The sequence below is a fragment of the Merops nubicus genome, unplaced genomic scaffold (assembly GCF_000691845.1).
Source record: "Merops nubicus isolate BGI_N331 unplaced genomic scaffold, ASM69184v1 scaffold15953, whole genome shotgun sequence".
Lineage (NCBI taxonomy): Eukaryota > Metazoa > Chordata > Aves > Coraciiformes > Meropidae > Merops > Merops nubicus.
The window spans coordinates 11,484-23,169 of NW_008597026.1; the positions used below are offsets into that span (position 1 = coordinate 11,484).

The following is an 11,686-nucleotide window of genomic DNA, read 5'->3' on the forward strand; positions in this document are numbered from 1 at the left end:
AGCAGCTTTGGTTTAATGGACGGAAACTTTGGCCTGTTGTTCAAGATGAACATAATTGCCAGCAACAAACAAGACTGGATTTTTTTAAAACTAAAGCAAAGTGTTATATGTGCATAAAGTCAGTGCCCTGATCCTTAAAAGCATCTCTATGAGCCACTTTACTTTAAAAATGGGTAGTGCTTAAGTTACAAAAGATTATTTTAAGATGAAGAAATGGATCTGCTTCAGGAATTCAAAGGATGAATCAGGTTTAGTAGTAGATTTATTGATTTTCTGTGATTTACAATGACATGGTCAGGTCCAAACCAAGGAGACACCAAAACAGGTTTAGCCAGGAGGTTTATGGCTTCCAAGTCAAATTCACAGGCCAGTGCCAGTCACTTGGGCAACTGAAGAGTAGCAGACAAAAGATAAGCGGAGGCCAGGTGCTGCACTGGTGTTTTGGAGACAGTATTCCAAAGTGTCTTCTCTTACAGCAATTTCCTCTTCTCAAACTCCTGCAAATGGCACACGAATGTCACAGGTGGGAAAAAAGGAAAAAGTTTCTATTAATTTATTTTAAATTACTTTGTATTTAACTCAGCCAAAACTGATTTTCAGAATTAAGAAATAAACTATGAAGTGCATAAGGCGTGGAAAGGAGGAGAATTCTCCCACCTCACATTAACAAACCAGCTGTGAAAACCCAGCAGTGCTAGACCACAGTCAGCACACTGCAACACTGCCAAGGAACCATTTGCTCCCAGGCACACCCTAACAGGCTTGAAAAATGCTAATTCTGCCTAAGAACTGCAGAAGAACCTTCACAGTAAAGGACTCAAGCCAGGGAAGCAATTTAGAAAAAAATTAAATAATCCTATTCTAAAGTTCTTCAGCTGTATGCATTCCATATAACTGAATTAGTACTTAAACCAGATAGACCTATGTGCCAAGGCTTTCCTTCCTCAAATATTCTACTATCAAAGAATGTTTTCATATTTTAAATTAATTCAGGTTTTTTACACCTATAAAACACAGGTTGCTGCACTGAAAGCAAAATGTAATCTCTATGTTGCTGTTTACTTCTCTATAAAGGCAGCAGCACATAGATCTGCGTGTTCATATTACCCAAGTAATAACTGCAGCTTCTTCAGACAACAGCATTTTGTTTAACCAATCCCAGAGCAACAGAATATTTGGGTAAGAGATGTACTCCCAGCTCCTATTCCCTCAGAAGTAGCTTCTTGCTCTGGATGAGCACATATACCAATTTCTGAGCAACGAACCTTGTAGATGGTGCTGCCCAGCTGGGCAGGAGACATGCTGACCACCACACCAGCACTCTGAAGAGCTGCTATCTTCTCCTTAGCTCCACCCTTGCCCCCAGCGATGATTGCTCCAGCATGGCCCATCCTCCTGCCTGGAGGAGCAGTCAGACCAGCGATGAATGACACCACTGGCTTGGCGTTGGGACCCTGTGAAGGAGGAGAAGACACTGTGTTATGTGGGGGAGGGAGAGATGAAAAGCAGCTCCAGATGGCTGATTTTGGTTGGGTTTAGTTGGTTTTTAATATCAACCAGCCAGGCAAAGATATAAAACAGCTAGAAACCTCAAACCATGGAACCAGGAGTGTGGAGTACTTTCTCTCTTGATGATCATAAGCCAGTTGTAATCAGAAACTTAAAAAAATCTCTACAGAACCACATATGTTACAAAAAACAGGTGTTCACTACAAATACAGTTACAGGACTAAAAATCTGAAGTTGACACTGCTCTCCAGTGTAGATTTGATCTGTATAAAGCTCCTAATTTCAACTCTTCAATCAAACTATGGCTGTTTGCTATTATTGTAAACAAGGATTAAAGACTGAAGTTTTCCTTGACATAACAAAGGAAGCTGGTAAACTAGCAAGGTGTCTGGAAGCAACCTGTTTAGAGACTTACAGAATTATTTTCTTTCAAGAATGCTGCTGCATCTTCTTCAGCATTTCCTCCAATTTCCCCAATCAGTATGATCCCCTCAGTATGAGGATCCTTCAGGAAGACATCAAGGCAGTCAATAAAATTAGTTCCATTGAAGGGATCACCTCCAATGCCTGAAAAAAGAAATCAAAACCACAAAAAAAAAAAGACTAACTCAAGACAATGATATTGCATTTTAGAGAAAAGTTTCAAAGTAAATTTCAGTATGAAAAGTCCAAAGGCTCCTAAGAGGGGTAACTCTGAAAGCTCTTCTCAAGTCCATGTGTGTCCAATTCCTACTTCAAATATTCCTGCTTATCCTCCACAATTTTACAGAAAGCTCTTAATAATCATCTTTCCAGCCATAAGCAATATATCATGCCTTATACTGAGATTCTGTGTAAGACACAGCAGGACCAAGCCCCCAGCTCTTGAATTTTGCTGTAAGGAAACTGAATGAACTTAACAGACACAACTAAATGCCTAAGAATGCCCTATCATTTACAATATTAAACTTCTTGGGAAAATTCCAAATAGACATCGTATTTGCTGGCAGTTCTTTTCAAAGGATTTTAGGCTTTTATTAATCTGATGTGAAAACAATAATAAAGAGGAGTTATTCCCTTCACAGCACATAGGGATTTAATTTCTCAACCTAACTTTCACTCAATTTCTTGCAAAAAGAAATTACTCTGGATTTGTTCTTGTAAAGAAGCAGCAGATTAGTCTAGGGGCAGCAGGCTGCTTAGGAGGAAACCTACCCACACACAAGGACTGCCCCAGTCCAACCTGTGTTGTCTGATGCACAGCTTCGTATGTCAGGGTTCCAGATCTTGACACGATACCTTCAGGAAAGAAAAGCAGACAAACTTAATACTTCTATAGCTAAGTGCATGACTAGACAGCTGTTCTTATATTCATAAAAATCACCTTCATAAACTGAGCACGAGATGTCAGGTTTCCCAGCTATCCTTGCCAAAACATGGAGCCTCTACATAAGATTCTATCTGTACTAGTTTTTGGTTGGCATTTTTGACACTTGTCACCAGAATAAATCTGCCCAGAAAGTCAGTAATATTGGCTGAGGCAGCATTCCTCATGCTACTGCTTTACCAGGAAGGAAAACAGAAAACAAAATAGAACATACTTCTTATCTTGTATGTGAGCAGCTGATGAACTGAACTTGAAACAGAGTTTCAGCTCAACAGTTGAGAGAAGAATTCCCTATCAGCCACATCTCCAGTATAGCCAGGCACACCAGAGACCCTCCAGAACAGAAATATGCTGCACAAGTGCAGGTTTCCACTATGAAGGTATCTGCTGCTGCAGCTCACTGCTCTACACTACCCATTCAGCATTTTACTGCAAGAGACCACAGCCCTAGTTTTAAATCCAAGATGGAAGGTTACACACAGCCTAGATAAGAGGTGAAATATTTGCACAGGGTTTTTTCATTTTTCTAAGTGAAGATTTCTGCTAATACTACAAGAGGGAAGGTTTCAAGGAAAAAGAGCCATCATCTTCCATCTACTTCAAGCCATCTAACATAGAATGTAAGAAGTATATTGCATGAACAGAGGAATAAAAGACATCACTGGACTAACTACTTCAGTTTTGTGAACTGTTCATATACTGTTGGGCAGCTCAGGTATCTACTAGCAAAAGGTTTTTTCTTGCTGTGTTTGCAGAGGGCTTCCTGTTTATTATTAAGATGAGATTGCCTCAGAGAAGCTGCAGATAAAGGTCCAAAGACTGTGGCTGGTTTTGTAGCGTGCATCCCAAGATTATCAAATGATTCCTGGACATCTCACAGTAACAGAAAGCTGGGGAGCATATCACCAAAGGTCACAGTGTTAGACAAAGCTGTGAGGATGATAAAATTACACTTCCATTCCCTGATCCTTGGGTCACCACTGAAAACACTTCTAGCAACGGTGGGGCAATTGGATTCAGGATTTTAAAAAAATTGTTTTGCACTTGATGTGCCTTGCATTCAGAATCTAATATCTTGTGACTAAAAGATATTTCCTGTAGATACTCAGAAAACCTTAACAGAACTATGACTCGGAAGGGAACTCAGGGCAGCATTGGTTCATGTTACCTTTTCCAGTCAAAGAGCAATGTCTTGATGGTATCTACAAAGGACATAACTGCAGTCACGTGCTGTTCCAGTTCCAGGTTTCTGAAAGGTTTTCCCCACAGTAAACACATTTCTCATAAGAAATATGGTAATGTTGCTGAGGGTACTGTGCTCAAGTTAAACTCATTGCTCTGCTGACAGGGAGCAGCAGCATGTGCTGTCTGTAACAGTGGTTCTGAAGATCTAGTTAAGTCCAAATGCATATTTTGGAAGAATTTGGAAGGGGTTTTGCCTGAACAGCATGATTTTAAAAATGAGCAAATTGTTGTGTCCATAGTTTAGAAGAAGGAACCAAGAAAAGTCAGGACAAGAGACCTGCATATGCAACAGGGTGTGCAACTGACCTATGATTATGCTCAAGTCCCTGCCTCTCTGTCCTTAACTCCACTGTCTGAGAAGTGGCTGTATTGGGCACTTCCACTTGCCATGGTCTAGTTGCCTGAATTACCATGTTTTTTAAACCTATCATCTCACCTGTTTGCTTTAATCCTGAGCTCAATGTAGGTATAGGATCCTTGTCCTCAGAAGCCAAGCTTTTGGAAGGAACAGTGTTGGATAGCTTAGTGCTCTCAAATCCCAAGATAAAAAGAGGGATCCTTGAAGGAGAGTGTTAGGGGAACAAGATCAACCACGTTACCCTAAGGAAACTTCCAATTGCTTTGCCTCTACCATCAGAACTCAGCAGCTGCTATGGGAGACTGATTTTGGTCTCCAGGACTGATAATGGCAAAGTTTGGACAGACAAGCTGTTACACAGCGTGTCACCTGTCTTCAGGGCAGGATGTGACTGGCCCCAGGAATAAGAACACTAGAGTACCAAACTTTAGGCTTAGATGATGCAGAAATACTCAAAAACTCACCAATTCTTCCCTTCTTGTGAATGTGACCAGGCATGATACCAATTTTACATTCTCCAGGCTAAGGAAAGAGTAGGAGAAGTCAGATGGAACATTCAAACCACCACTAAGAACGGTTCAGCCTGGGAGCCAATCCACAAGTCACTTACATTGATGACTCCAGGACAGTTGGGCCCCACTAGGCGAGTGGTATCCTGCCTCAGCAGCCTGTGCTTCACTCGCACCATGTCCTGCTGGGGGATGCCCTCAGTGATGCACACCACCAGGGGCATGCCCGCGTCGATCGCCTCGTTGATGGCCGCCGCCGCGAAGGGAGGAGGGACGTATATAACAGTGGCAGAAGCACCAGTTTGCTCTTTGGCCTACAGTGGACATAAAAAAGATGCTGAGTATTTATTAGGGCCAAAGAGAACATTGGACAACTAAACATTTAAAGGATGTTCACTCACAAGCATAAATTAAGGAAATGGGTATGTATTAATTTATTATAATCGAAAGAAGCGTTAAATCCACTGAAGATGGGACAGAGAGTGCAATGAGGGAACTGAGAACTAACCAGTCTGGAGAGGATCTGCCCCGTGAACATCATCATAAATACACTTAGATAACAGTGTGCTAAAAATTCATCATACACACCAGAATCAATTGGAAACTAGTGTTCACTCGCAGGCATAAATTAAGGAAATTAATAAATTAAATTAATTTATTATAATCGAAAGAAGTGTTAAATCCACTGAAGATGGGACAGAGAGTGCAACTAGGGAACTGAGAACTAACCAGTCTGGAGAGGATCTGCCCCGTGAACATCATCATAAATACCCTTAGATAACAGTGTGCTAAAAATTCATCATACACACCAGAATCAATTGGAAACTAGCTGCATGCATAAAGTGTATCCATACTCTGTGAACTTCACAGTGGAAGCCACACTGAATGCTCCTTCTTTTACCAGGCTTCTACTTCACTCCTTGCACAGGGACATCCACAGCTCAAATGTTTGTCTCTTCAGTGGGAGCAATGAAATAAGGAGCCCTTCAGCAGCATTAAATTGTCTGCCCTCCAGTCACTGCTTCAAATTACCTCCTTCACAGAATTAAACACAGGCAGACCCAGATGAGTTTTTCCCCCTTTCCCTGGAGAAATTCCTCCAACTAGATTGGTGCCATAGTCCAATGCCTGCTGGCTGTGAAAGGTACCCTATAAAAGAGAAAATAAGTGAAGTTAAAAGGCATATAAAAGCCAATAAAATGAACCAAAGCTGATGTTATCTGTAATTCAGAAGGCAATTTATGGCACTTAAACTTATAATGAGAAGGCAAGTTTTCACTACATATATACAACCTGTTATTTTGAGGAGTGCATCAACACATGGTAAATGCATTCAGAATATGCTATGCTTTTTCTTTTAAATCAGAGCCCTGAGGTTGCACACTAAAGGATATTTTGTTGTGTGCTAATAAACCTGCAGACATAGCAGCCACCTTTCATTCTCCACACAAAGTCTGGCAGATGACAAACACTATAACAAAACAGAAGTTAGCAGTCTGGTCCTTGACTAGCTGATGGTTTTAGCAAAAGCATTTCTTCTCCCCTTCCAAAGGTGCAGAAGAGTGAATATGAGGATATTAAATATCCTGAAATGAAACCAGAAATTTAATTCATAGGCGTTAAGTTGAAAGGAATTTGTGAAAAAGGCAACTCTAAAATGTTAAGGGCTTTACTGTTTTTTTGCAAATCTCCCTTTACAAAGAAACCCTTTCAGCTGTATATAACAAAAAGGCTTAAAACCAAAAGAACAAAAATCAAAATTAATAAAAGAGAGATGACTCAAACCAAGTTTTAAGCTTGTGAACAATTGAAAAAAAGAAAAAATATCTAGCTTCTTGAATTTAAGAGGAAAAAATAAGTCTATTTGGACCAAAGAAAGAAAACTACAGTACTGAAGGGACCTTCCTGACCATGAAGTCCAGCTTCCTATCAACACAGACTGCCAGAATATAACTCCTGTTATATGTTTTTATGTTTTTTTGGCTAATTAACTTTCTGAACTGAAAAGGTGATAGAGGAAATAGTTCATATACAGACCTGTTTGCCTGTAAAGCCCTGGCAGATAACCTTTGTATTTTTGTCAATATACAGGTTTTTCCTTGAGGCCGAGTAGGAGCAGTGTCGAACTCCATTCTGCTGCACTAGAGAGAAAGAGAAGACAAACCATTAACCCACTGCTTTGTTACATCTGAAATAAAAAAAATCCTACCAAGTACGTGCAGATATATGATTTTTATCAAAAGATAATCGGCTCAGTAGCTCATGTTTTCAAAAGCAGCTCTGGAAAGTGCGTTTAGTCGTTCTAAAGAAACGGAACACCGTAGCTCACTCTGTCCTCGTGGTTCCTCAGTTTGCCAGGGATCAGGCTGGGTACTTCTCACACTGAGTACTTCATATCAGAATGACAAACAGCAGGCAGGAACAACCTCTTAACTGCTGTTTTCATTTGCAAACGAACGTGTGTCTGTCCTCTAAGAAATTCTGCAAAGTGACAAAGCAGAACAAAAATCCCAATATCCCAGAGGCTGTTGCAACATCAGGACTGTGTTCTGGGAACACAGCACAGCCCATACTAGAACATGAGAGGTCTGAAGAGGCCAAGGGTCCCTCAGCCCAGGGGAAACCGAATTCCAGGCAAGACAAACAGCAAGAGACCTTTTTCCAACAGATGGGAAAAGGAGCCTGGGCATCACTGCTTGAAATGGACTCAGGCTGGTGAGGAGCTCCAGCTCTCAGATTCTCCACTAGAATGATTTTCAATTTAGTTCTCACAACTCCAGCACTGGGAAGAAACAAAACAACACAACTACAGCAAAACAGCAGAGTGCATGCTGTTACCAAAAAGACAAGGAGAATGATTGCATCTCTGCTGCAGGGAAAGATGTGCTGACAGCAAATGATGGAAAAAGAAAGGCACAGACTGTTCCCATGTAAGAAAGCCTGAGAGGAGGAGGAAAAAGAGGTTGTCTGGTGTAAAAGACACACAGGCACTGCCTGCATCGGTTGCCATATGCCCTTTCAAATACTAGAGTTTTGAGGGGATCAGCACAGATTTACTCCCTGCAAGTGTTTTAGGTAACAACTGTATTTTGGGCTTGAAGTGAGCATGGGGAAGGCACTATCCTCCACCAGTACATTCCTACATACCTCTAGCTCTTTTAAAACTTCACCACCTAAAATCTGAGGAAGGAAAAAGTGAAGCTGAAATAAAAAGAAGAGACTGTAAATCACTGTCCCCAGACTGTTCCACATACTTACTCAGGCTTGCCTGAACATCTTTTTTGAATTTTAGGAAGGAAATAAAAGATAACAAGTGGGAAAAAGGTATGCTTCAATATAAACTGCTAATGCACAGAATTTATTAAGATGTCTTGTAATAATGTAATTTCTGTGGGGTAGTAAAAAAAGTGCAGTAAGATTTAAGATCCCTGGATATACACATTTCTGTCAGAGAGCTACACAGAACTAAGTACTTCTGCCAGCTATATTTTAGTACTATTCTCCTTTTATGCTTTAATTCTAGTCAAAAAACGTGAAAGGAAAAATAAAACCATGCCAGAAGCAGCCTACAGACATCAGTGTTATTGCTAAATCTAAAGTCCTTACTCTGGTCTTAAAAAGTGCTGACAGAAACACAAGACTTCAACTCCAACCACCTCCTGCTGTTCTCTAAGGAGCTTGGCAGCATCTTCAGACCATCTTCTGACCAACGTGAGAAGCTTAAAGCTTTTTTCATTTGAAAGCTTAAGTATGTCAACTCAGTTTTGAGAAGATTTTTTTTTTTAAAGGCTAAGCCTTAATTTGAGCATTTTCCACCAAAAACATAGGCCCTGATAACTAAAATACAGCTTAAATTCCAAGCTTTTTATTGATTTACTCTTGAAAACTCTATGTGCTTTTTAGATTACTGAAGAGCTCTGGTTCAGAGAAAATACAAGCCTGGCTACAGGCTTAAGCTGTTTGCTGTCTTCAGAGAAAGTCAACTTAGCATGGGCACACCTGGGGAGTAATTTTGGAAGAAATTTGAGACTAAAAAAGAAAATACTTTGTACTTTCTGGGCTGGATGAGTTTGAATTTTGGGTGGGCTTTAAACTGATGTGATAGAGCCCCGTATTTGTGCCCAGGGCCCTGTCTGAAGGAGGAAAGTTTCCCCAGCTACCAGCACAGCAGGGGCAGCAGGGGCAGCAGTCAAGGTGAGGTTCTGCACTATGGGGCACAACCAGCCAGCCCTGGCTGCAGAGGGCTGGCAATTTAAAGAGTTAAGACAGATATAAGATGAGAAGGAAACAGGTGGGAAATGGAAATGGCTGTGCCTAAGTTCACAGCAAGTGAGAGTCAGAAATAGAACCTGTCTCAGTTTCCACCCAGGACCTTCATTCACTAGCTTGTACTGCTTCACAGCCTCCAGCTCCCTGTCAGGCAATTGCTTTTACTGCAAATAATCAGGGTGCCCAAGCAAAAAAATTCATTTGCTCTTCAGCCATGAACCAGTAAAAGCCAAATTCACTGGTGATGCCATTTCAATGCACACATCTAAGTTACAGGCCAAATTGCAAAGGTGCAGGCTCCAGATGAAGTCTGGAGCATAAGGACAAGACTTATCAAATCCACACTGTACCAAAAGCTCAGTGGAAATGCTGCATTTTGCCAAATCAGAGTTCTAACATAACACTACTGTGTACAACAAAAGCCTGCAGAAATTAGTATTAAAAATAAAATCAGAAACCACAATCTCTCCCAGGCAATCCTTTCATTTCTGCCCCATGCCTGTTCTGTTTTGCATAGTTTGTGGTTTAAAAAAAGTTATACCAATAACAAGATGCATTTATTTTGGCTTCCCAGTACTTTAACTTCTACATAACTAAAGAGAGACGTGCTGTGGCACCTATTTCAGCCCATTGTACAGGACAATCAAGCAGCTATGAAAAGTGCTGGAACACCAAACCCCTGCTGTCCCAGGGTCGATTTGAAAAGCAAGATTTAAATTTAGTAAAGGGCTATAAGCCTGTACACAAAACATCAGTTGTTTTATAGTAAAGGAACTGTACTAGAAACTAAGGGACAAAGTCACTTCCACCATGGACTCTGGCATTTCCAGGGGACAAGGCCCAAGCTGAGTCCAGAAGTTCAGGGAGCAGGAAAATCCAGCTAGTTTTACTTCTTAAAAAAATTCTCACAACCTGTGGCCTCCAGGGGGACTTTAAGCTCACTTGTGTATTACAATTAACAAGACTTTCTAGAAAAATATTTAACATGAAGTCCCAAACTGAATTTCCATATTAAAAACAATACCCACCCACCTGCAGGGGATTTAAAAGCAGGTGTCAAACATGAACACTCTTGGCCCTGACCTTTCAGACACTCCTTGAGGAGCAGCAACACCTCCCAAGCATAAACAAATGCACGTACTAAGGGCTAAATCTCTTCCTTATTCAAACTACAGAAAGCTAGAAACTTGTGACTTTCAGGACTTCTTGCAAACACACAGGAATCCAATCAAAGTGCCTCCCTCTCACCCACACAGATTTCTTTCTAGAAGGACCTGAGCAGGTACCTGCCTTGCCAGAAGACTGAAAGTAGCACATGAAATTCTTCCTCTATTACTCCTTGAAATAGCCAGAGAACTTGGAGATGAAAGAAGATACTCCCTTTCCTTTCTGTTACCTATGTAAGGAAAGCAGAAAGCCTCAGAGCTCATGCAGGGCCCAATAGCAGTGAGGAAAAAGGCCATCAGCACAGGGAAACCCGGGGAAGGATCCAGGTACAAACAGTGACAACCAAAATGCTACAAAGTTTTACACACACACACACCCCCCACCCATTAACTCCCTCCAGTTAGGGACCTTCTGCTCGTTCCTGAGAAATCCTGAAGAGGACAGAACAGAAACCATTCTGGACAGCTACTTACACAACAGTATAGACATTTTTGTTAAAAGTTTGGCAAAGACCAGAGTGCTCCAGCAAATTTCAGTGTTTACTGACTAGAAGAGCAGTATTAACAAGAATAATCCACACAGTTTCCCATCCTAATTCTTGATTGGGTTTTTGTTATCAGGCCAGATGTACATACCCACACACAGGTTTGGGTAATTCTCTCCCCTTCCCAAACCCACCCATAGAATTCACCCCTAAAGGTATCAGCTACTTTGGTAGAAGATGATCTTTACTGACAAAGGAGTTTTCATGTTATTGAGGGATGGCTCAAAACATCTTACTCCTTTAAGATGATTAGAGCTCACAGGATTTCTAGGTAGCACTCCCCAGCCTCTCTCCTCTCACCCTTCCCTTGCCAAATTCCTGTTAACTATGGAAACCCCAATCTGTGAACATGGCATAGGAGCTAAGGAACTCAGTAAATGAATCAGGTGGTAGAGGACAGACACAATGACTACACCACACCAACCCCATTAAAACAAAACAGGGGTTAATGGGACAGTTTCTAATCACATTCAGAAAAAAAAATAAACTATCAGTCCTTTCAACACACCTCTTTCCTAATTAAAAGCCCCTGCTGGTGAGGATGGACATCACTGGCTGCAGGAGGCCACAGGAGACACAAAGGCATATGAAATAAAAGCTTTTTCCCAAATATATGAAGCTGGAAGGAAGTGAAGCATCTCAGTGAAACTTGAGGCCCTCGAAGAAATAAGGAGGCTCTTCCCAGCACAAACCAACTCCTTCTTGCAATCCAACCAACT

General features: G+C 41.1%; 1 protein-coding gene across 1 annotated transcript; it reads right to left on the minus strand.

Annotated features, from left to right (window-relative positions):
* Positions 1-240: 240 nt before the first annotated feature.
* Positions 241-7,128, minus strand: SUCLG1 (succinate-CoA ligase, alpha subunit; the record flags this gene model as incomplete). The annotated part of the gene is made up of 8 exons (XM_008936575.1): positions 241-497; positions 1,266-1,454; positions 1,925-2,076; positions 2,704-2,787; positions 4,943-5,000; positions 5,089-5,301; positions 6,020-6,136; positions 7,025-7,128. Coding segments are annotated over 8 exons (944 nt in total), but the record flags the coding sequence as incomplete, so codon positions are not given.
* Positions 7,129-11,686: the final 4,558 nt, after the last annotated feature.